At 36.4% G+C, this 26,047-nt stretch overlaps 2 protein-coding genes across 9 annotated transcripts; both read right to left on the bottom strand.

The window, feature by feature from the left end:
* Positions 1-37: 37 nt before the first annotated feature.
* Positions 38-14,659, bottom strand: LOC103989564 (vacuolar protein sorting-associated protein 53 A). 7 transcript variants are annotated; one of them, XM_009408443.3, is made up of 25 exons: positions 14,547-14,659; positions 14,148-14,257; positions 13,341-13,435; positions 13,099-13,155; positions 12,705-12,855; positions 11,744-11,814; positions 10,825-10,949; positions 9,161-9,321; positions 8,933-9,074; positions 8,275-8,338; positions 6,543-6,737; positions 6,423-6,464; positions 6,233-6,337; positions 6,098-6,157; positions 5,177-5,254; positions 4,973-5,080; positions 4,802-4,867; positions 4,421-4,498; positions 4,204-4,337; positions 3,730-3,823; positions 2,360-2,437; positions 2,187-2,249; positions 1,471-1,539; positions 1,298-1,393; positions 38-567 (listed from the first exon to the last, which is right to left on the bottom strand). In XM_009408443.3, exons 2-25 carry the CDS (start codon positions 14,194-14,196, stop codon positions 241-243), a joined length of 2,508 nt encoding a protein of 835 aa, XP_009406718.2. In that variant the 5' UTR covers positions 14,197-14,257; positions 14,547-14,659; the 3' UTR covers positions 38-240. The 7 variants fall into 7 exon arrangements, with proteins under 7 accessions (XP_009406718.2, XP_018682408.2, XP_065045143.1 ...); XM_018826863.2 differs by having other exon boundaries at positions 9,161-9,275; positions 10,825-10,911; XM_065189071.1 differs by lacking the exon at positions 14,547-14,659 and having other exon boundaries at positions 13,099-13,195.
* Positions 14,660-15,719: 1,060 nt separating this feature from the next.
* Positions 15,720-23,807, bottom strand: LOC103989563 (uncharacterized). Of its 2 annotated transcripts, none has more exons than XM_009408440.3 (9): positions 22,718-23,807; positions 20,933-21,062; positions 20,371-20,852; positions 20,184-20,264; positions 19,963-20,061; positions 19,246-19,359; positions 19,076-19,159; positions 17,669-17,740; positions 15,720-16,639 (listed from the first exon to the last, which is right to left on the bottom strand). In XM_009408440.3, the coding sequence occupies exons 1-9, from the start codon at positions 23,045-23,047 to the stop codon at positions 16,379-16,381; spliced, it is 1,653 nt and encodes a 550-aa protein (XP_009406715.2). In that variant the 5' UTR covers positions 23,048-23,807; the 3' UTR covers positions 15,720-16,378. The 2 variants fall into 2 exon arrangements, with proteins under 2 accessions (XP_009406715.2, XP_065045142.1); XM_065189070.1 differs by having other exon boundaries at positions 20,371-20,768.
* Between the last annotated feature and the right edge of the window lie 2,240 nt (positions 23,808-26,047).

Below are 26,047 nucleotides of genomic sequence, written 5' to 3'. Positions count from 1 at the left end.
ACCTACTTACAACAGTTCGGAAGAATCAGCCAAAACATGAACTTAAAAGAATCAGTCTGGCTCTTTGCATGGCATAGAACAAGAGTTGTCCGAGGAGAAACCCTAACTTCAAAACCACTCGATAACTGCAGAAAGTTTACATGCAAAACGTTGTTAGGCTGTCTGCCCATCCATTGACACTAATAAACACTCTGTTCCCCAAAAAGATTTAAGGAGACTTTTCTAAAAAAAAACAATAGACTAAGGATTGAAGAGCTTCCTGAAAGGTCCATCTTTCCTGTCCTTGGCAGCTTCTGTTAATGCGAGGAACCTCTTGAAACCAGTTGTAGCAGCTCCCCTTCCGAGCGCTGCAGCCCGAGTGAGCACATCTTCTCGGGATGAAATAGCAGCAGAGGGAGCAACATTGATCGATGGAGTAGATGTAGCAGTGACAGTTGGAGCAGCTGGTGCTGATGGAGGAGCAGATGGGATGGCAACGGATGGAGCCACCACCGATGGGTGTCTGATTACAGTGTTGTGCTTGTTAAAATCATCAAGTATAGCTTGTTGGTCTGCTTTCTTCAAGCCCTGCAACACACTAAAACAGTAAGAAGTGCAACAAAAGCATGCACACTGGCTATGCAGGGATAACTATAGGCAACTAGTATACACAGCCTTGGCAAAAAGATGTGTTTCGAGGTTTTGGGAGGCTTTAGTCTGTGTTGTCACTTTAAAATAATTAGAAAAAACTAAAACACAATTATGGTTGCCATCTTTACATCTGGCAATCCTCTTACAACAGTAATTGAATACTGTAAAGTTCTATTAGCAAAATAAGGAAAAAAAGAAAAAAGGAAGAGAAATTTATGCCTTATGATCTAACCAAAAATATCCAAAGGTGGTTTCCGAAACAACTTCTCTCAAATTTAATGAATAATGGCTGATTTTGTGATGTGTATTGCTAAAAAACAATGATATCCAAGGCCCATTTGTTTCACCGAAAGTGAAAAATCAGTGCTGAAGTGGAGTACCCCGAGTTCCAGTTCCTTGAAACAGTAGTTCCACAGTGTTTGGTGGTTCGAAGTTGCTTTTGGATAAAAACTGAAACAACAAAAGATAGTTTTCTTTGGCAAAACAAATGGACCCTTTTGAATTTTAGTCTCCAACAAACAACACATTTCTAATTCTTCATTAGTATGTTTCCTTACTTGGACTAATGCTAGAAAAGGACCTACGTGAACAAGCATAGTTAACTTTAATGTTCCTCAGAACTTTGGACAATCATACAAATGAGAAGCACAACATTTAAGAAAAGAACCTTCAGGTCCAGTATCCTCTGAAACTCAGCAGGTGTTCCCTCAGGAAGCAACGCTCGGTATGTACTTGCAACAGAATCGATTGGAGATAATATAACCTGTATAAAGCAGGTTGGTCCTTGAACTTCGGTATTTGCTCTTCAGGTGATAACCATGAGTCGGGTCAAGCTCATACCTTCAACAGCGCTTCAGCTTTACTCATTTCACGGCTAACAAATTTTGAATAGCTAGTAGCAACTGTTGCCTGTCAAAGGACAATAATTAATCATAATAAGAACATGCAAAAGTTGGCAACAATTAAAGGAAAATATGCAAACAGCAACAGCTAATGAAGAACCGTGAAAAGATTTAAAATATTTGGACCAAAAAACTCTTATATAGCCAATGATTTTACTTAATTTGCTAGCATAGGGCAGCGATTGCTCCAGCATCAGAAAAAACACAAATAACATTAGTTGACAAAATATCATGAATAAATTTAAAAATTGAAAGAAAAAAAATCATACACTTGACAATTTTACTTCTTGAGTAGCTTAGGACATCTCAATGCATGAGACTCCTGCCTTTGTGGAGGGTCAATTTACACAACTTACCATTGCAATAGGAAGGTCATTCACATTACTCAGTTCCTTGGTCACCCAGGACATGAAAAGTAATGTAACCATTGAGCCAAGGATTGCCCTCCTTTTTAGAAGCCACTGCTTATCGTTAAAACATCTTGGTCTCTTTAACTACATCTATAAGTTCTACCATGAACTAAGCCACAGTTCAGATAAACAAGTGCATATATACCTCCGATGGTTTAGTCTCCTCTAACCTCATGATATTCAACTTGAAAAAAATTTAGAAGTCTAAATACGATAAACAAAAATTACTATAAATGCCAAGTACCTGCTTCCCTAAAGTAGGAATCTCCAAAAGAATTGTCTTTACAGCCTGAGTATCCAACAGCATCTAACGCATAAAGAATCAAAGTCTCCAAGTTACATTCAATTAAGAAGAAAAAAAACTCAAGAGATGTCTTCTGTGTTTGTTTCTAACCATCAACGATGAATTCAACGTACCTGTTGTGCACCAGTTTCTGATATATGTTTGCATTTGAAAATATTGAGGAAAAATCGAGGGCCAAGAGATGCCGCTAGCTGGAAGTATTTTCATTGCAAGTTATCAGAAAAATAACAAAAACAGGAAAAGAACAATGTAATACAACAACAACAATAAATAGTAATTTCTCAACTATTTGGGGTTGGGTAGAAAAAGATCAATGTAAATATAAAATGGAATAGGCCAGGAAGAATTTCAACTCCAGCTCCTCATATAAACAACAATTGGCATAACTATTCTGAGAAGAGACGAACTGGTCAGCAAGAGAAAATTATCACTTTACTTGGGCAAGCAACCATGCAATGGCTTCCATGGAAAGAGGCAAATTAATCATTGGGGTAAAACCCAGGTTGTTGATTTTAGACATTGGACCCCCCATTCATCAGCTTCAGCATCCATTAGGAAATCAAATATTAAAATTCTCCAAATCTAGCTTCCAAACAAAAAAAAAAACCTTCTGAATTGAAAATAAATTAAACCTCCAAAGTTAATTTGTAAATTTGACCATGTCAGCTGCGTAATTTAGCTCACTAGTGGAGCAATTGTATGAGGAAATCCTAGAAAGTGTCTAGGTGCAAATAAGAAATGATAAGAATTGTTATGGGAAGTAAGGTTTTAAATCTCAATCCAGTATCAATACCATTCCTGGGGCAGAGTGTACCATGTGTCGGTACACTCCCATGCCGACTAATGTGTCCAGCCAGGGAAGGAGAGGAGAATTGGAATAGGGAGAGAAAGAGAGAAAAGAGGGGAGAAGTGGAGGAGAAAGACGAGGAGGAGGCAGACGAGGGGGAGAGAAGGCTGCAGTAGCAACACATAATGAAGGAGGAAAAGGTGGCAGTACCAATGCAAGGAAAAGAAAAAAGTGACACAAGGAGAATGAAGCAGTGGCAATGCAAGGAGAAGGCAGTTATTTGCCCTAGCGTGGACAAGAGGAAGAGAGAAAAAATGGCATATGTATCTATTAAGACTCAGGACTTAAAAGGAAAGACCTTGTGCCATAAAATTACTGGCCTTAAGCTCAATCCAGAAGCTTATCGGGAGATAAGCAGTGTCTCAAACTAGAACAGGCAATCTTGCCTGATCCATGTACTAGTTTGGGCTTGCGGAGGTAAATACCAGCTCTACTAACAGGTTTAATCAAATTAAAAACCATGCAAAAGGTGATACCATCTTTGAGACACTATACAACAAACAGTGCAATTAAGAACAAATATCACAATAACATTAGTTCATGCATCTAGGCTGGCACCATATTAAGTATTTCCACAGGGGATGTAGCTATTAAAGATACATTTAATAGCACAACAAATTCGGTTTAAAAACTTACCTTGTCCAAGAAAAACTGAAAGTAAGTGGTAGACAGTAGGCTACCGAGCACAGGAATGCTACTGGAAAGAATAGAATTGATGCCATTGACATACCTGCAAACATCAGAAGAATCTTTTGATGATTGAAATATAACATTGACTAGAAAAGAATAATGAACAGCTTAATAAAATATCAATTTACGCTTCTATCAAAACATGTTCAAATGTTCAATACTCCAACTTGAACCACCCAGACACCTTTCTGCTCAACAGCATACATTCATAGGTATGATTTAACGTGAAAGAATATTATATGGGTTTGGTTCTAATTGTTCAAAGAAGAGCATGGACTTGTGAGCCTCAATACAATTGATCGGTAAAATGTCTAATTTTGATGGACAGCAGCAAGATAGTGCCTGGTGATCATCGAGGAATCACATTCATTTCAAATGTAGAAATTAAATATTAAAGAACTAAGACTTCAGAGTTTTTACTCTGATTGGTCACCAACACTTTCAAGAGTCGCCCAAGGAACTCGTGTCATTGCAGTCATCTCAGCATCAAATTTGGTCTCAAGCCCATGCACTAATGTTACTAATGCTTTTGTAATCATTGCTGAGAACTCATCCTGCATAAATGCAAAATGCACACCCATTTAAAAACTCTTAAAAGGTTTAAAGGAACTTAGATATAGGGTATCAGATTTATTACCTGAACTTCTGACATATCCACCTTGTCTGCAAATGAAGGATCAATTATCTTCGAAATGTTTTCAGCTAGCTCGCCAGACTGTCACAGAAACGTAAAATAATGTTAACTTCCATTACTGATGGATGGAAAATAATAACTCATAATTAACAGTTTTTTTTGGACAATGAAAAGGACTTACTGTGATAACTGACAAATCAAGAAATTGTTGGAAGAACAATACTATGTAATAGGCATAACTAATGGTTAATCTTTATCCTATTTCACAAGAGAATCCAATTTCTCAATCCAAGAGTACAATAGTTTGACATTCAAATTTCTCTCTAGAATTCATCTAATACAAAACTTATCCTTAAAAAATTTGAAGAACTACAGCCAACTTACAGTTTTATGGCAGTACTCCGCTGTATTGACAATGTAGCATATCATTCTCTCATCTCTGTCAGATGTCTGCCGTTATTGTTATAAAATACAAGTGTTACATGTCAAAGTAAAGTGAAACTAGATAAATTAGTCATTCATCTACGATAATAATTAGAAAAACATGGTGATGACCTTGATCTGCCCATCTGTTCCAGTAGCAGCTGCAACAATCCCTGTACCACCTTTAGGCAATCTAGCATATAGCTTTGTTGCATATGCCTTCAAAATTCTTTGAAATACCTAGTCAATTCAAGATAATAAGTAATATACCTCGAACAATGATCCCTTTGGGCAATCCCAGCATTATATGATAATTAAATATGAATAAATATGTACCTCAAACAAATTAAATAAAGTCTGACTCTTCGTTAAGGCACTGCATCGCTTTAAGCTTCTCCTTATTATCAAGAATAACTGCAGCATTGAACAATTCCAAGTGAAACAAAGAACATCTAGAAAATAATCTTTATTAAACTTCATTTAAGTACAAAGGTTTTAAGGCAAGAAAATATAATTTTTGTTGAAGCAAAGAAAAAAAAGTATGTTCACCAATCCTTTGTGATAATCTCTTCTCTCCCATCCTCAACTCATATGGATCAAGGCAAGGTTTTAAATCTTAGTCCCATACCACTACCAGTCCTTGGATAGACGGATATGACCTTGCTCAGGCAGAATGTAGAGTTTCAAATGATCAGCTGAAATATATTTAATTCAATTACAAACATATCATATAGACATATACAATAAAAAATGGGGCAACCCTTTTTCCCTTCCTGGACCATTTAGACCAAAAACAGATTTTATAGGGCACTTACTGGCCAAAATATCTCATTGCCAAAATCTCTTAGTGCTGGCATGACACAAGCACTCGTGATGGTAATCCTTGATGTCACAGATAGAACATTGATGATTTTTTATGTTTTATTTTCCTTTAGGTTTAGTCAGACACTAAATTACTGCTTGAGAACAGATTTGAAGGAAGCAAGTTTTGTGATTTTAGCTCCCATCACAAATTCATGAACTTAACTTTATCTGCAGAACAAAATGCTATAGCTATAAGAAACAAGGTTAAAGGAATATTAATATCTTCTAGACATCAATAACCAAAAAACTCAACCTTTCTGCAGATAATTTTCTGAAGCAGCCTATGAGGACTAAGTTAATTTACAACCTCAGCTTCTATAACACTGGAAGCATGCATGGAATTTTTCACAATAAGACAATTCTCATAACAGAAAATATAACAGTACATAATACCTGCATGCTACTTGACAAAATATTTGTCTGACTTCCCTCCTCAGTTTCCCAAGTTTCTTCCTATAAGAAAACATATTTCATAATTACATGCCAGTATGTGACAGAACAACACATGAAATTAATATTTTTAACAACCTGAACAAGTTTCTCCAAATGCTCCATTAGTGTTTTCTCCTCTAATTCTATGTAAACTGTCAAATGTGATTCAAAGCAAGAAGAAACAATTCCACGAAAGTTGAACTGCAAGGGCAGGATGGATATCAATATCATATTTGCATGATCTCACATGCAAGTTAGATATCACACAGGAAACTAAGATACTTACTCCAGCGCCATGAACAGATAAATCTCTCTGTTTGTCAATTTCCTAAAAAAGTAGAAACCAGGAAGCTAATTACAATAGGAAGGAAAATTTTAAAAGAAACTGAAGTCATTTGGTACATACTGCTTCATCTCCGCCATGTTGCACAGCAAGCTTCTTTTCATATTTTTTACGTATATCCAAGACAATTTGCTTGTTGCTTTCCCCCAAACCAGTTTCTTCGACGTCACTACCAAGTTCTTTGTCATGAGTGCTCGCAGTTCCTCCACTAAATTTTTCTGCCATTTCTTCCTCAAACTCAAGGGTCCGCTGCAATGCCTGAAATGTGGAAAGTAGGATCATAATAGTTTGCTTCTGAACCAAAAACAAAAGTTCTAGATTAAAAATAAAAACAAACCAAAACACAAATAAATAACAAAATGTCCCAATTTACTTGACCTGTTTCCAAGCAATTTGTTACATTTTTTTGTTGGACTGGAACAACAACAGCCATAATATTTAGATCATTTGGGGTCGGCAACATGCATCTTTGTGCCATTGAGCTCTGCGTAATGCCAATATCTTTAGTTTAATCAATAATAATCAAATATTTTTATTATTTTTATCAAAGTCTTCTTAAGACTTCATTTATCTCGCCTCACATTACTAATCCTAATCAACTCAGTCATCTAATTACACCAACTATAGATCTCCTTCGAACTTGTTCATATTATCTTAGACTATTACACATTGATATAGTCTCACCTAAGAAGTGGAAAAATGAATGCATTTGTAAATATAGGCTAGATGACCTACTATCCTCAACTTGCACTTGTGCATTTTGGACCATGTAGTTTCACGTTCATCAAACTAATAAGTTAATTCTCTCGTTGAGCTAGAATTTTTGACGATTGGGAGTAGGACTCTTGCTTCTGGTCATTGAACATATTTACTTCAATTACTGTTTTGTAGACATCCACTTTTCTGGAAGGGTAGATCAAGTTCGTAGGTCCTGACAGTTTCTCATTGTTGCACAGTCTTGCACATCATTCATCAATTGTTCACATCTAAGTTGTGCTGCAAACTACCATGTGCCCAATATGTACTGACAGAAACAGTTAGTCAACATCTATACTATGCGGCCAGCTTTCCATACCCCTCGACCACTGATGTGTGTTTTCTTGTATGCTATGTTTTCTTCCTAGATTAGGAAATTTTTTGTACAAAAAAAAATTCCTCTTTCTGCCTGACATGAACCGTCTTTGATTTCCTAGATTAGGGATTTTTTCACAAAAATAATTCCTGTTTCTAGCTGACATGAACATTCTTTGATTCTCCCGAGTACAAAATTTTGCATTCTAAAAATGTTTGATGTGGTTTACCAGGAGATCAAAATTGTCCTTAATCAGATAAATCTGAATAATATACAAACAAAGAAAGAGGTGGCTGACAGATTCCCCCATAGCATTGACTAAATAGTTAACTATGTCAAAATCATGCTCTTTCCTGAAAAGCTATTTCGGGATCTACTACAGTTACGCATAAAAACCGAGCATCAAACAATATAAAGCAACAAGGAGAAAGAGATAGTTCTCTTTTTTTACTAAAGTATCATTTATAATAGAATTGCTTGATGCAGGGTTGACAATGAAACAATAGCATCATTCAATGTCTGTCAGAAGCTTCTCTGAAGATTGACGGTTAAGATGTACATAGATAACGAGATAATCTAATTTGGTAAAAATCCTTTTTGTGCTACAAACAACTTCAAACCTTTGCAAAGTTCCACAAGTTAATGGGACATTAAGTATATTAAACTATTAATCACAAATAAAAAAGCATCGCCACAATGTAGAAAAATAAGATGAAGAATTACCAATAAGAGTGTTGCAACATCTGGTTTCTCTTTCAGATTACTGAGAATATCCATAATCTGTGTCCTGCAAAATTAGATACGTCAAATTATCTTGTTGAAGATGCATGCATTATCTTCCTTGAATATTGGCTAAAAGTTAACAAACAGAAGCTAATATGCACAAAAGGTCATCATCTATTGTCACGGAAAGGTTGCACTGTGCTCCCTGATAACTAAAGTCTGGAACTTTAGAAGCTATTATCCTACTCATATGAGAATCAATTGTATATTCAAATAGAATATCTGCCCTTAAACCCTAACATGACATTGATTTAAATCTCCTTGAAGAATAAATGCTCAAGCTTTGAGCTAAAAATCTTTTCAATTTCATATGTTATCTTATTTCTACTGAAAAACTTGGCTTTATTTTTTTCTTGAAAGATATCATTACAAAATGTTTGAGTTGATAAAAACCACTTAGGTTTTGAGTGCAATAGATATGTCCAAAAAATGTAGAATTGTGTAATGCAAAATTTTAATTTCAGTCAGAGAAACTCTTGTTTTGTGTTGAAAAAGACAAGAAAGGTCAAAGTTAAGATCAATTCAGGAAGAATTTGATGCCAGAGAAAAAAAGACACAGAATAGGTTGAGGTGCAACATCTGATCAAGTGTCACAAACCTTGTTAGCTTACAGAACTGGATGCACAGAAGATAGTCAACATGCCAAGCAGAAGGAAAAATTTTCCAAATTTCCTCATTTGTCCGCAGCCGACGCTTAATCCATGCATATCTCCTTTCAGTCTTATCCAGTTTTGCTAGTTCTATATAAAAGTGACAAAAGAAACCAATTTCATGATCAGTAAAATGTAGATGGGAGAAGAGCTCAAAATAACATGAATTAAGTAACCTGCTCCCTCAAAGATCTGACGATATGAAGTCAGCTCCTTATTGCACAAGTTTCTTACTAGCTCTTCCCTTACAGATGGCTCCAACGCATCAACAACCAAGCAAGCATCTGTCAACTGTTGCAGCAAATTAGTTTCTTCTACCTCTTTTCCAGTTCCTAAGCTGCAGATTGTTGTCAACAATTACTTAAATGGACCTCTAAATCAGTGAAATTGTACTAGGTCATTCTCAATTAAAAGATATGCTAGACATGGAATTCAACCAGAAGCTCGAATAAGGCAACCCAAAGACTACTGAAAAACTAAAGTTTGCGTCCGTATTTTGCACTATATTGCAAGAGATTTACAAGACTAGGAATCAAATACTTGTTTTGGCTTAATCTTCTTACTTTTTATTCCTGCATTTTGAGAATTACTATCATAATCAGTAACTTTGTCATAGTTCTTCAAATCTTTTTCACTTCTTTTCGATAAAAGATACATCCTGAGTCCTGATATAAAACCCTTAATTATCCTTTTTTCAAGTCTTTCAAATCCATGTCAAGTTTTCGAATCATACAATTCCTTGTGAAAGTCATACATACTTGGATTCTATCATGAAAAAATCTGTTCTGGATTTCCTTTCTCCACTTCACAAAACTCAACTTAACACTAATTATGTGTATCTCAAAGCAAATGCATGAATTATGAATTACACAACTAATTAAGATTGTTCCGGAGTTATGAAAACTGGAATGGTGCTGCAAGGTGCTGCAAATTGATCAATGTCCTTATGAAGTAGACGTTTGGCTTGAAATTAATGAGTAAATGGGGAATATTATCTCATAAAAGATTGAAATAGCTGTACACACCTACACACCCACAAGAGTGGATTAGACCAGGCACGTGAACCACCACAATCAAGTACAAATTAGCAGGTGTGCCTTATAGACACTTGCTGTTTTAATATGATTAGTGAGAATCAGGTATTGGATCTTTCTGACTTATTTAATTGCTGCTGCTTATTCTAGACTACTGAAGAGCTAGCAAACCTTACAAAAATCAGCTAACTTTTCCTTGTACTCAGAGCAATTGGACTATCTTTGAGTAGTTGTATGTCAGTCTCCTACATCATGACACAAAGTATTGAAGTGCTGAACTGAAACATCGACATGTTACATCTAGGATCACCCCAAAAAAAAAAGTCAAAAATTAACACCCTCCAGCATTGGACCATGTGGTCAGATTCTGGTCCATGGTCGAACTAGCGTCTGAAACCATGATAGTAACTCATGCGCTCATGTCTATTCAAAATGTAGGCTTGTACTAATCAACACAAAGTCACAAACTTTGTGCCAAGCTTTGTTAGCAACTAATGTGATAACCACCACATAGCATGGCATGTTGTGACGAGAAAATCATTGATTCAATTTTCCCATTTATCATTCTTCTAAAAACATTAAAATTGAGAACTCAGAACTAGAAAAGGCTCAAATCCCAATGAACATAAAGATGTAAACCTTGATCTTGTATGTTCTAGCCATAGAATGATTTGACATTCAACCCAATATCTAATTTGTGATATCCCTATACATTACATAGTATTTCTTCAAGTTTTTTATGAACAAATATATAAAGTGCATATCAATAACTTCAATAAAATTTCCTGAAATCTATTAACAACTACCTTGAAAAGTCTGAGAAGACATGGGACTTGAGTATTTTCTTGATGTTCTTGAACTTCTCTCTGAGTTCGGATATCTTTGGTACATCCCTATAAGTTTCAAAATGACTGCATAATTGGTTTACTGCCTGGAAACATGCCACAACTTCTATTAGCAGTAATGTTGGCATTCCACATTATGATTTGACAGCTGCTAGTGAAAAAATCAAGAGCATGTAAAATAGTGAGTTTATGATAATCCTAAATACATTTTGCAGAAGAATATTGGTTGCAAATTCAGAAACCAGCACTTGTAGTCAGATAATAACACTAATTTTGAAATTACACTTGACAGAAACATATATCAACATGGAAAACTTAAAAGAATGACACCATTGGTTGTTTCAAATAGTTAAATTTGCCTTTTTTTCTTTGCTATCATTAAAACTGTTTTTAGTTGAGTTGTATATGCAATGGACAATTAAGTCCATTGTGTCCTTTTGTCACTTAGCCTGGTAATCTAAGGCCCCAAGAATGTGGAGATGAGCACAAACCGCAACAAGATTTTGCAAATACAGTGCAGTTTTCATTTAAAGTCGGTGCCCATAGCATTCTTCTTAGCATTATCAAGTATTTCAGCAAGTTCATTCTGAAAAATATATCAGTGAGAATCCATTAATAGGCTCATCAGAATAGTTAACTCTTGTGTCCATGTTGATCTATGTAAAGAGAGATGATATTTCAAATTTGATCTCAATATTACCATCAAAAACATTATTACCCTACCAATAACAAATATTGAAGTTTCCATCAGTCAATGGTTTTAACTCTTGATAAAGAATGCATTGTACAACCTAAATAAAGATTAAACAAAGAAAAAACTGGTACTCTATCAAGCACAAGTCACAATTTCAAGAATAAACATTAAAATTTGTTATTCTACCTCCAACTGGGCAGCAGCCTCCCTATATTGGCGTTTTGAAGCCATTATTTGAAGTTGCTCAACAGCCGATACTGTAAGTATCATGTTTAATATAAACATAAGTAATCCATTTTCAGTAAGTAACTAGGATCTGCTAACTGCTAAGTCACATCATCAATCAGGTATCAGTAAATTCATAAGTAGTATTATAAAAGAACAAGCAAAAACTAATCACAAGGATTGAAAACTCCGTAAAGTTAGTATGGTCTTCCAACCAGTCAATGGATCATTATGATATGAAGGCTTTAATTCCGTTTGACTTACACAATCTCACAAAATTAAGACTATTCGCATTAACCAAACATATGTAGTACAGAACAAGGTTCACAATTTTGTATACCAGTACTCAGTCAGGGCTCAAATCGGTACGATACCAGTCCAAGTGTTCATACTGCAATATGTACTGAGTTTCAAGAAAAGTCTAAAGAAGACCAAAAAAGAGAAAAAAAAAAAAAAAAAAAGAGAAATTGCTCCATACAGAGCCAGTCCGCTTGTCAGTCCTCTATCAGACCAGTAGATATCGGACCATACTAGGCAGTATGTTGGTTTTTATGACCTTGGTGGTATCTACAATATAAATACTTAAGGAAAAAGAGAAATGGAGCACAAAAACAGAGAAAATAGCAATTTAAATGATATGCACATGCTATATATTCTTGGATAAGAATGGAAGCTATGTTGTTCACACTCGGGCACTAGTCCTCGGGTATGGATATGGAGGTATTTCTACAAAACAAATAGGCTTAACAAGAGGATAAATTGGATAAACAATATAGTAATGTAATATACAACTCTTTCACTTTCTCTTATATATACACTTGTAGACATTTCATCAAAATTCCACATATCAAGTAACAACTATCAAAGAAATGATAAGTGAAAAAAGAAATAACTAGCAAGAGGTAGTGGCATAAAAACTAACCTAGCATGGTAAGTCGATGAAGAACTGTAATTGTGATTGTTATATGTTTCTTTGCACAGTCTAATTTCTTAATATCACGACAGATTTCTTGAACCATGGTTTCACTTTGTTCAGCCTTTGTTTTTATTTCGTGTATCTTGTGCATAAGCTCCTGTTTACCAAGAGAAATGGACTTCAGGAGAGGAATAAATATTTAACAACAGTGACCATCTTCAAGTCCCAAATGATTTTCAATTCCATTTCTTTAAAATATCACAATGCCATAACTACAAGGATAATACAACAAAACATCCCTTAATAACATTTGCAAGAACAAAGATGTCACCATCTGCCTCACTTCATGTTAGGAAATACAAAGTTATCCAAGTAAGAATGTCGAAGGAGGAAAAAGGACCTGAACAGCATGTGTTGCAGCAGCAAGATCTTCCTTGGCTTTTGTGCCAGAGTTACTCTGCACGTGCATAAATATGAACCCCATTGGTATCATTCCCCTAAAACAAATTATATATAATCATACCAGATTGCTCAAATGACCATGGAATGAACCCCATTGGTGACTACTGAAGAATGATAATGGTGTAGGCTAAAAAAATCAAGAGAAATAGAATTTGGGAGGACAACAAAGGTAGGCAGGACCTGTTGTCGGACTGCAACCAATATACTGGCATCTACACGGCGAATCTCGCTTTGTATCTTTTGCATAAGTGGCTCTACCCCTGATAATGATGCTTCTGAATATACGAGATGGTTCACAAGGTTAGAATTTCAGAAAATTGATTTCTTTATAAGACTTTGTGATATTAAAATACTTTCCATAAATTGAATTACTACAAGATGGGACACAATGTCAGCTATAGAACTTATCAACAAAATATTTGGCAATTATATGTCTACTGAAATTGAGTCATAAAATAAATGATAAGCGTTCTAAGTCGTAGTTCACTAGTTTGCATAATAAAAATGCTTGCTAACAATCAAAAGTAGACCCACATATGAGTCTCAGTTAGTGGTATTGTATATCATATATCTTGCTGGTTGCTTTGGCATCTAGTTCAGCACAAGCAGCTAGATCCTAAACATAACAATTAAAGGACTATTGGATACGGAAACTTTTCAAATTACCGTGAAGTGTTGCACAGAAACATCTTTGAGCTCTGATCCAAAACTTAATTTCTTGATTTATTTTAGATCAGATTTCTTCAAATTCATGGACTCTTATTCCAGTTCATTAACGATATATTGCCTTATCATGCATGACCTTGAAAGTTACAGGGATTTGTATCGACGTGGTTTCACCTTTGCACGAATAACACCAAGAAAAGACCAGTAAATTAAGAGCAGCACTATAATTCCATAAATTTATAAATTCGTTGTGCGCAACAGGATTCACGATCGAAAACAAGAACCCAATGCTCGAAAGAAACAAGAGACGATCCACCGTACCAGTCGGAAACATCTGGTTGATGTACTCCAAAGCGCTGGACTTGTCCATGTCTCATCAAATCCTGATCGGCTCAACCCCAGTTACACTACCCAATCTGAAATAACACGGCCTGAAACAGAGGAGGTTCCGTATTCAAACAAAAACTCAAGATTTCGTCGTATCCAGCTAGAATGAACGTCGGCAACAAAAGAGCAACCAAAAAGGCTCAGTTTAAGCAAAATCTACAGCATCCCACGAGATCAACAATGCTTTCCATTGCGACGGTGTCGGAATCGCTCAGATCCAAGGTGAAGGGGATGGTTTAATAAGGGACTGGGGAATCCAAGACTTAGGGATCAAGAAGAACCCCAAGGACTGGCCGCAGATCGAGATCGAGGCGGCATGGAGAACCGGATTACCTCTTCTTTACCGGCAACGGGAATCTGGGATCGTCGTCGCGGTTTCCTTCCTTTCGAAGAACAAAGCGAGTTTCTCGAAGAGCTGCCGCTTCCGCTGTGGTAAAGCTCCGGAACAACGGTCCGATAAACTTTGGTTCACAATCCGACCGAACCGGTGTCTCGGTCAGATCCGGTCCGGTCGAGCCAATACCGACCCCAAGTGGCCAAGGCAGACACACAAAAAAAAAACGAAATTTAGGATTTTTGTACATATTTATACTTATAAATTTAAATTTAGTGTAAATATATTTATAATCCTCTGGAAACTAAAAACTCATGTGAATATATATCTTTTAGGTTAATTATTATCATATAATTTAATGGTAATGACATATGGGGATAAAATCCCTTAAAACAGTTATTAATTTTTATTAAATCCCTTTACCAGTTATTGAAAGGCAATAGTGATATGGAACCCTAAATATCAGTCAGCCTGTGACGAAAGGAATGACTTCAAAAATGGATAAGAATAAGCGCTAAAAGAAGCTAATTAGTAGCTTCTAAATGAGAGAGAATCCTGACCTCTCAAATATTATCAGAACTCCACTGGAAGAAGGTGGTACTCCATTCAAAGTTGCTGTGCAGTTAACACATATTCAAGATAAATGGAGTGCCAAAAGCTAGCAAAGAACTTGTAAGAAGTGGGTTGGGCAAGAGTCAAGTGATGACAATTTGAAACATGTCTGCAAGCTTGTCTCTCAAAAATGTCATGTCAGCTACTCCATTTGACTCCGTAGTATGAAAACTTCACATGCAATACCAAAATAACTACAACTCCCAACAATGTCTTTGGACAAAGTGTAACTAGTTCTTTCATGCATATGTATCAAGAGGCAAGCTCAGATCACCTGCAAGTAGATACCAACCTTGGCAGAGTCAACAGACTCAAATGCAGATAATGAAAGATTCATGATAGTCTTTGGTTGAAAAATGTTGGTTTGTAATGAATGATGCAATGAAATATGTTGCTGGCAGAATTTGAGCAATTCATAAGGTAAATTGTCTTCAAACAATAGCCCTGTAGGTGTAGCTATCAACAGCATCTTGAGCTGGTTTCAGGATAACATGAGAATTGACCTATTACCACTAAGCAAAGAGGCCTGATCTCTGAAAGGAAAGTAAAATGCGGGTGTGTAGATGAAAGTATAGCCATAGAATTTAGTTGCAATAGAGCATATCTGCCATAATATTTAGGTAAAGACAATGAGAGAATGATTAAGGCACCAATCACCAGTGTTCCTTACAAGTTTGTCTGACCCTGGAGACTGGAGTGACTTTGTACTTTGGGGATATGTTTAGTGTACAAAGTATGACAAGACACCACTAACCTAACACACGCTTCTAATCTATTTACAGATTATTCCACCATGGCCTTTTCTCTTTATTTTTACCATAGGCATGGAGAAAATTCTCTCATAAGCTCTTTTGATTGATGTTCTACTCCCATTCTCCACTTTTTGCAGGCTTGCAACTGCTGAACATAAGAGTAGGCTGAAGACCAACCAATATGAAGCCTAAGCCGAGACTAAGTGAGAGAGTGAAGCCTACAGCACAATTCAGGTCTTCTCCCCAACTCAGATGACCATGGATTGCTCTGCTAGGTTCAAACAGGTATCTATCTAAAGCAATTCTTGTTTCTTTTCCTCTGATTCCTAAAAGAAGCAAGCATGCCCAGAATGCAATCAATTGGCGGGCATGTTTTTTTCTAGCCTCGTTCTTCTTTTGTAGCATTGAGAGAACAAGCCGTTCTTTTCCAATCAAATAACCACCTCTTGTGACCAAATTATCTTCATTTATGGCGATTTCCGCCATGGTTTCATGCTTTTATGGTTAATCTTAAATGGCCAGCTTTTTCTACGCTTTGGACTCTCAGAGAAAATGCCAGATGCCAAAGCCTGCTGAAGCCACAACTCAAACTCATCATCCTCAACAATCATCTCAGCGTCCAGTCCCCAAGGATATCTGGAGGGATTAGATCGCAGCCCTGTCCCATCCAGACCAACCATGTTCACATGAAAGCTTGGCCCATGAGTGTTAGGCTTGCATGCCATTCCCTGTATACAACAGACTTGAGTTAGATGAAAATCGTAGTAACTGCAACAATTTTAAATTTATTGATGATTCATGTTATTCTTTAGGTCATTACATGATCACAGATGTAAAAGCTAGAAGAGATATACACATATTAGAAACCACAACCACCGTGAAGGTGCAAATCCTATCATAATTCCACTGAAGCAATCTACTAGACTGTTAATTTCCAAAACCTTGTCATCCCTTATAACTGCAACCTCAGCCAAAGAAAACCATAGTCCACGTGTACAATGAGTTACGATTGTATCCGGTAATTTCTTTACATAAACTATGGAATGAAAATTGATTTACCATCAGGCCTCTTCTTTAAAGCCTTTTAAACCTCCTGATTAATCTGACGTGACTACTTATCCTTTACAACGAAGCCAAGCATAAAAGCCTTCAAAGGTCAGGTGTGTGATCCTAGATCGATTGTACATTCAGTACGAGGATATCAAATAAAGTATCACCAAGTTTGTGTCAATGCTCAGCCTTTTACATCACATTTTGTAAGTTAGAAAGTAACCCTCCTAAAGCCACATCACTTTTCAGATCAAGTAATTTTTACTCTCTTAAAAAATAAAAAATTAAAAAAGAAATCATGACAAGAACTTCCAGATAATGATGGTAGAAGCCTGAAATGAACTAAAGACTGAATCAACTGCAGAAAATAATCAGATCTCATGTGAAACAGCTGAAATTAGACGTGTGTACTAGAGTTTCTGATGAATTAGTTGCTCCAACAACTTCAACCTCCAAATTTTGCAATATAGCAAGCTACAGCAATGGGAACTTGCATGAAATTGTTATTTGTCATAAAGAAAATTGAATAAAATTGAACTATAATCTGGCTGCCCATTATAGCATCTGTTAGATTTACATTAACTGACAAAATTATGACAATAAAGCCAGTTCTAGGTGGTACACAGATATGCAACTCTTTCCTGATTCTGACAAGCTTAAATATTAAAAGAAAATGCAACAAAATTATTAATCATCCGAATGCTAACCTGACAAATTGCCCATTCAGACACATCAAAGATTTTGCTCTCTGCGCACACAAAAGCTTGTGGAATTTCAACCTGAAAAGCAAGAAATGGAAAGCCAAAATGATTAACAACATAAAATGCAACATCAGACCCAATGGTCAAGAATAAAATATATGATATGTACAATAAAGGACAGCTGATAACTACAAGCAATAGCACCAAAGTATTTCTTTCTTCGCATGAATGGAACAAAAACAAGGTTAAGCAGTGTAACTTGTTCATTTTGTCAGCAACAATTAAAACCAGAATACCAATTACACCAATTAGTTTATTGATCAAAACTCTTAACGTCCAATGCATATAAGATGCAACACTATTGCACAGAACACTCATCTGCAGTCCAAGATATTACATAGATGTGGATTGCTTTATTATGTGTGTCATATTTAGAAGTGTAGAGGCAGTTTCTAACTGCCTCTTGCACTCTGAAAGAATTTAGTTACTAGTGAAATAACATTGGTGTTGTTTCATGTCAGATTACTCCTCTCTGGTAAATGATTTCATAAACAAGGAATAGTATAACCTCTCCACATAGAGGGCACAATATTTCCAAACCAATTACTCGGTGTCACTAGCAGATGGTTAGGTAACAAACACTGGGGGACCATGAACACTTAAAGAGAACTAAGCCAACGGACATATCATCCAGTTTCACTGGTTTAATACTTCCTAATCTATCAACAAACGTCTAGTTAGCCCCCAGATGAAAGGTTTCCAGCACAAGCAGGGAGGAAAAGGGGAGAGAGAGAGAGAGAGAGAGAGAGAGAGAGTTGATTGGTAGAAGGTGTGAAAATGCTGGGCATCCATGTGTGTCGCTGCACCTCCTCCCCACCTTCCCAAGCCTCGTCGTGCCTCTCCCAGCTAAAGAAGAGAAGGGGAAGTTGTGGAAAAGCTCCCAGACCCAGGTAAGTTTTCTTTTCCATTTTTGAGCGGCTTCTCATACTTTTCCTTTTTTTTCTCTTTCTTTGCTTCCTGTTCCAGTGGCAAAACAGCAGTGTTAACCAGCATAAACAACCATTTTGACCAGAAGGTGCCACCAAGCCCCTGGAACTTAATTCCCTGGTTAGTTCCATATCCCGTCCCACAGTTGATAAAGAATATCTATATTTCAAGGAATAAAATCTGAAATGAGATCCCACATCAATGCATATGTATACATATAATCAAGGTCTATACTTCAGTTACGTAACTAATAGATACTAAAGAATTCACTGTTGTGAAATGTAGGCAAAACATTCAATAAGATTCAGGATGAAATGTAGGCAAAATTCATCACTTGAGAAACGAATCAAGAAGGAAATTGTCATTAAGTAATAACAAAGAGAAGTTAAAGAAAAAAATTAGCATGCACAAGATCATGAAAAATACCTTCCGAGGTGTTGTTACAACTGGTGAACACCCACTTTCTACCCACCCGTCTCCATCCTTGGCTTGATGATACTGGGAACAAGACTAATGCAACACAGAATATCATAATTACACTCTAAAGATATGAACAAGAACCATTGTGATGTAAAATATTTAGATTAGCCACTTACCTGACACCACCGTGCCCTCCCTTTACTTCTGTTAGTGCATATCCATATATGAGAATTTCCGCACTTTGTGCATTCAATACGCCTAGATTCTTCAGAACGGTACTCTACTCCTCCCTGTAATATAACACAATCAAATGTTTTAATATATACACACATGATTTTCAGTGAACTTCATGTCCTATATATACACATATTTGCAACTTTTAAATGATGCACATAACATATTTGAATTCTGAAATAAGGTTCATACCTAATAAAATATCTTTTAAATTACCAAAATACATTATAATAGGAGAGAACTTAATAAGGTTCCTGCAGTAAACCAAGTGATCTAGCATCCTCACGTATTGGTCAGGTGAATCAAGAAATGACATGTTTTAAATTTTGATAACATTTAGAAAGGCACACTATATGATGGCAACCCTCTTGAATCGATGGTGTCCATCCCAAGGCAGTCGGGTGCAACAGTTGCAGAACTTTAGAAACCACCTCCTTCATCAGGAGATCTACCTTACAGGTGGTCAACAAGCAGAACTGTTTAAGACATTTAGATTCAGATGCATGACAAACGTTATATCATGAATTAAACTCTTCAGCATTAAATATCTGATGTTTCATGAGACAGCTGACAAGTCGTATATTTCACACATACGTGTTTGAATTTAAATAAATTCACAATATTCTGCTATGTATCTTATGCATCATGATGTATTATACCTGCTGAGAGGTAACAGAAGACCTCTGACACACTCTCCCAGATTCTTCCCTTCTCAACTGTTCATCATAGTTTTTCTTCTTTGTCAAATCTGAAAGAACCTGAGATTTAATTTTTATTAGTTGCAAAGTATTACCTATATACAAGAACAAATAACTAAAATAGGCATGAATTGCTAACTCTAGAAACCAGGAAAACAATCATTTCCTGTGATACAATTTACCTCATATGCGCATTGAAGCTTCTTAAATGATTCACAAGCTAATGGACTTCCCAAATTTTTGTCAGGATGAACAAGCAAGACCTAGGATTCCATAGACACAAGTTAATTTGCAATATACTATTCATCAGATAAGGTTAATTTTTAATCAAAGCAATATTCTTGTGCTTAAGATTACCAAGTTGCACACCTTTTTATGGTATTCCTTCTTCATTATCTTAGGGTCAACAGTCTTACTTTTAAGAAAGCCCAAGACTTCATAATGGTTTGTGCTGTTCATTATCCTTTTCATCTCAACCAATGAAGTCGATTCCACCATGACAACCTTGCTAGACGAAGCATCCTTGTGAGTACTTGGAAGATGTGATGCCTTGGATGTTGTGCAAGGCGACATATAAGATGTCACTTCTTCAGCTTCTTTAGGAGGAGAGTCTTCACTGTCAACAGAAAAATCTTCCATAAACGGTTCTGGTTCCTTTTGTTCTTCATGTATGGCTTCATCAGTACCATCGTATCCTTGTAGCAACTTATTCAATATATCATTGGAAATGAACGAAAGACTTAAAGACAGAAAAACCCCATGCAATCCTACACGGGCATTGATATAATAAACAGCATAAGCAGTCGCCATTAATATCAAAAACTGTGCATGATTAAGGGAGAACATATAACCTGCAAGCAAATCAAGTCCCGTAACTGAAAGGTCTAGCAAGAAGTCAATGCAATTAAAATAGGAGAAACTTTTTGCATACCTCCACCTATAAATAGCATTGCTGTAATCCAAAAGTAACCATATATCCACATAATAAGAATGCCATAAAGCCCAACAATAAGAAGTCCAGGTGTGAATCCCAAATAGTGAATGACTGCAGCAGCAGCTACCTGACACAACACATTTATATGTAAATTTAGCATGATCCAATTTCAATAATAATACTTGACCTCTTCTCAGATAGATAACACCCTCATTAAATTATTTCCCTCCTATTAATTGACTATGATAGAAGTGAGAGTCAATAATTGTGAATGAAATACTAAATACAATAGTTCTTGAATGAAATTGAGTGCCTCATAGGAAATGACACAGGTGTTCTAATGTGAAGCACAAAAACAGAGCCAACAGGTTGAAGATTTTATTATATTTCTATAGCTTTCAACAGGAGATAACATGTGGGGAAGAAGCAGCATCGCACAAAACCATAACAGAAAAGCAAAACTTTGTGCCAGAATTTTCCATGAATGAAAACCAATTACATAACATTAACCATCACTTATCAGAATGGCATCTTCTGCATAAATCACTACATGAGGACAGAGAGAAATAACTCCAGTACAGTCGCTTCATAATAATGTTGGATTATCCTACAACAATAAATTTATAACAAAATTACTTTGTTCTCAATCATTTCACTTCCAAGCCTGGAGATCAGACTCCACCACCACACTATTAATAGAGACATCAGAAGAGGATTTGGGTATGAATCTGAGAGTCCAATGTAGAAAAGAGGTAAAGGCAACACAAAAGGAGCCTAGTAGAAAATCATTTTAGTCGACTATCCATGATGTATTTAAATAGAGCAAAGAAAATGCCATCTTTTTAGATGTATCTATAATCAATAACGAGACTCTGGAAAGAAAATCCACATCTCTCACTTAGTTAATATTTCAATTTTTAAGTTTATGAGCAAGAAATTTTTTTAGTACCCACAATGTTTAAAGTTTTACAGAAGATGCCATGAGAGGCTCTCTTTGCAACAAAAGAATATATTTTGTACCAACACATCTGTCTCACGAAAAGATAAAAATCATGCTGTAAATTTACATCTGATGTTTATATCATATTATGATACTGATGATATCATACAATAAATTTTTTATTTAATTGTACTAATCTATCTAACAATCATGTTGAAGCAATTCTGGAATTAGGGCAACCATTTTGACATTCGGTTTCAGCCCACTAATCTGGCTTCTAAAGCCATGATAGCTATCAAGCATTTCCAACATTTGATAGCTTCATGAGAAGTACATTACATTCTTCAGAGCAGAAAATATGTATATGTGATTGCAGTTCTAAAACTCTAATTAGGACAATCCAGTAGGAAACACAAAGTTGTGGAATATGCAACCACATAAATGATTGAGAATCATATATTACTATCCAGGTCACTACGATTTATAACATCTACTAGATCATAGAGTGCTAGGAGTCAGGAAGTGATTTATGGAAGGGGAACATTACACATGCAACTTGTAAGTAGCACCTGGTGATATGGCATTAAGATATTTTGCTGATGACATATAAAACCACAGATAGAGGCATCAGACTAGCCTAGAAATAGCCATACAGTATAAGAAGTATGATAGGAAAAGGAGAGAGACAGAGAGTGAAACTCGGTAAACGTTATAAAACAGAAAAACCTAAAAGTAAAACCACAAGCTCTATTTCAAACAGAATCTAGAAAAGAAGGTTACAAACACAAAAATAAAAGGGGGTCCTTGCAAGTGCATAAGTCTTATCAAGAGTGAGGACAAACCAGACTTAGAAGCATGTAGACGAGGGAAGTCGTCGAAGTCAAGCAAAGGAAGCAACTCCACAATACGAGGAATAGAGCTGCTGAACCCAAGGTAAACAGGGACCTCAAACCTCCCACAAAACAGTCCCTCCACTGCAATATCAACCTAAAAAGGAACCTTCCAGCAACTGTGCACCAGCTGTAAACCAACGGCCAGTGGCGGTCGACCAGAAGCACGAGTTTCTCTCCGGCCCAACTCGCAGCAACTCGGACGAACACAAAGGCCTGCTTTCGGGATTGTACCCATTTCCACCCTTGCCTGAACAAGCCTATGCCGCCCATTGAAGCCATAAGAGTAAGAACTTAGCCAAAACCACATCACCCGAAGACACCCACCAAAACGCATAATGCAACCTCTGCCATCAGAATCGGATTGCTAAGAGGTGTTGCAGAGCAACATTTCCTTCTAGTCCTCTTCAGAAGAAATCTCTCAGATCCCATCACCAATCGTCATAACGATTACGAAGACCAGCCTTTTAAGAAGATTGCAGCAGATCTCTCCGCTTGACTACAAAATCGTCATCTCTTCCATCCAGTAATCATTTCTCCAGCAGAGAGAAAGGGAAACCACAAAGAAACGATTTTGCCTCCATCAAGCCGAGCACAAACGTCTCTTTTGCGACTGCCAGCTCATGGCGCACGAACCCTAGCCATTTCCTCCAACCCGGCCGGCGCCTCTCTGCCGGGAAGGAGAACAAGAAGGAAAAGGATCGATGATTCGGGAGGGGCTTCGGGGTGAAACCGACAAGCAAATCCTATATTCCACCTGCGACGAGCTATATAAAAAGGTAAAATGGTAAAATAATGCACGGGAATCTGACGAACCCTAACTTTATCTGCCGGTTCTGCTGCTTTTTCTTCAGGCTTCGGGCACTGCTCGTGACAAAGCGGAGAAGCGAGGTGAAGGAGAAGGTGGGCGAAACAAAAAGAGTCTAATGATCGAAGCGGTTGCTAAAGGGAAAGATTATTAGGTAACGTGGTGGTGAGGGCCATGAAGCGGGTTCGAGGAGGTAAACGTGGTGGCGCTGATGACAGAGAGAGAGAGAGAGAGGTGGGGAAGAGCAGAAGCTTTAAACTGGCCGTGGAGACATGTCTGCAATAGACAAGTGGAGTCACATTCCGGTGTACAGCGACATTTCACCCACCCTTTGTAGATTACCCAACTCACCTGCCTGCCTGGTGTTCTTGCGGGCCCACGTGGACCCCTGCAAGGCATCCAATTACACGGAACGGACGCGGGAGGATAAGGTAGCGGAAGAGGAAGGTTTAGGTCCGAACCAGTTCCGAACACGTCACAGCTTGCCCTCTATGGCAAAATTATATGCGTAATTTTATTATATTGGCTATTTTTGTATGAACTTTTTCAAGTTCAGTTTAATACACATATATATAATTAAAAAATATATAATTTAAATTAATCTTATTTTGTTGACCAAAACTTCAGATAACGATAATGCCCTTTAAAATTATTGCATATAATATATCTCTTGATACTAGTGCTTTTGATATTTTTCTTCTACATATAAGTAGAAAAATAGTCAAATTTTAAAAGATCAATGGATATAATTAAAAATTACTGAAAATATTATAATATTATATATATATATATACATAAATTAATCCCTACCGAACATTAATTTAAACGTCAAAGACATTACATCAATAACTCTCCCCTCTCCATACTGACATGTGGTGCAAGTCACTAAAGAAATCAAGCTCACACGAGTCTTGTTTCGAGATAGCCATAGAAGTTCAGAGGCTATCGTGAAACTCTCATCGTCAACCCTCGATCCTAACCCTTTTTCATCTCATTTTGGGAGGATCTTTCAAGATGATCATGGGTCTTCGGAACAAGATCAAACCGTTTAACCTTAAGTTCATCAAGCCGTTAAAAAATAAAAAAATCTTGAATTCATATTATACGCTAGTATATTTCTTTTTGCATAGACGAATCACATAAAATCTTCAATCTCTACATCAATCTAAAGAAATAAATGATGGCCAAAATAAACTCATAAAGCACTACTTTTCTCGTAGCACAGTAGTAAAAATCATGAGTGTCACATAACCATGTCTTCAACTATCTTTTCAAGTGACTAGTACCAATGAAAAAGCCCCTAATCAAAGTGTGATCGATGGATGCATATTTTAAAATGAATGGAGCTACATTTACGTGTCGAGTGTGTTCGAGTACTTGTGCCCTCTCAGCACATGATGCAATTTCCATGTACTTCTTTTGTAGCAAATGCCAAAAAAGTAAAATAAGCTTCTTTTGTTCTTTAGTTCGAGTCTATTGTTGTTGAGTTTGAGTCGGGATACTAAGATAGTGAAGTGATAAGCATGAGTTGCTTCGATAGTTTCTTTCCTTTTTAGCTTAGCTATCTATACTATTATTAGGTTTAAGTTCAACAACGAATTAAACTTTGATTGGTCTACAAGTTAGTAGGTGTCGGCTTTGCTTTAGATATGGATATTGGGATGAAGTGCAGGAGGAGAGATCAGATTAGTATCGAATAGTTTTTTCTCTTTCTTTCTTCCTTCTTGTTATTATTATTATTATATGTACACAAAATCTAAATCCATGAAGAGGGATACAAACATATGAAATATTAGAATCTAGAAAGCATTATTAATATATATATATATATATATATATACATATATATATATATATACACCCCATATTTATTTTCTTAATCATATGTGGCTTTAGCATGAACAACACTGTTTGGGAATGACTTTGTTGATCGTATTTTTGATTGATGTGATGTCTTAACATTTTTGTACAGAAACCAATCCATAGAAGTGGGGTGCAAAAAAGGAACGTTGTGAGTTTGGCAGGGTTATACTCTAATCTCCTAGTGGGCATAAAACATGAGAGACATCATGTTTTTGGGAGTTTGGACACACTAAACTATGCCTAGTGGTGGAGAGAGAGAATCTGATGAAGAAAATTTATCACCCCAAGAAAGAAGGGTTTGGTGAGAACTAAAGAAATGCAGCAACTCTGCAACTCAATGATTAGATCACTCCGCTCACCTTTGTCAAAAGAAACATGCCAATGAGTTTTTATTTGTTTCTAATATTTCATATATATATATATATATATATATATATATATATATATATATATATCCTATGGAAAAGCCTATGGTATAATTGTTGAACTCACTAGCATTTAATGCTTAAAACTTGCTAATATACACGACTCGATTTCTTTTCTAACTTAGGGGCATTATGGGCAGCCTGTTGTAACATTTTACTCATAGTTATATCCTTCTTCGATACATG

The sequence above is a fragment of the Musa acuminata genome, chromosome BXJ1-6, assembly GCF_036884655.1.
Source record: "Musa acuminata AAA Group cultivar baxijiao chromosome BXJ1-6, Cavendish_Baxijiao_AAA, whole genome shotgun sequence".
Lineage (NCBI taxonomy): Eukaryota > Viridiplantae > Streptophyta > Magnoliopsida > Zingiberales > Musaceae > Musa > Musa acuminata.
Note: the sequence above shows the minus strand (reverse complement) of the source record. Positions and strands in the feature narration are given on the sequence as shown.

Excerpts from the sequence above, each read along its gene's own strand:
- LOC103989564 (XM_009408443.3), bottom strand. The coding sequence starts at position 14,196 with ATGGACAAGTCCAGCGCTTTGGAGTACATCAACCAGATGTTTCCGACT. Across the intron at positions 9,075-9,160 it reads TCAGATCTTTGAGGGAGCAG|AACTAGCAAAACTGGATAAG; the intron begins GTTACTTAATTC and ends ACTTTTATATAG. Across the intron at positions 5,255-6,097 it reads TTTTGTCAAGTAGCATGCAG|TTATTCTTGATAATAAGGAG; the intron begins GTATTATGTACT and ends TCAATGCTGCAG.
- LOC103989563 (XM_009408440.3), bottom strand. The coding sequence starts at position 23,047 with ATGGCTTCAATGGGCGGCATAGGCTTGTTCAGGCAAGGGTGGAAATGG. Across the intron at positions 21,063-22,717 it reads TCTACATGCTTCTAAGTCTG|GTAGCTGCTGCTGCAGTCAT; the intron begins GTTTGTCCTCAC and ends GTGTTGTGTCAG. Across the intron at positions 20,853-20,932 it reads AATGCTATTTATAGGTGGAG|GTTATATGTTCTCCCTTAAT; the intron begins GTATGCAAAAAG and ends ATTTGCTTGCAG.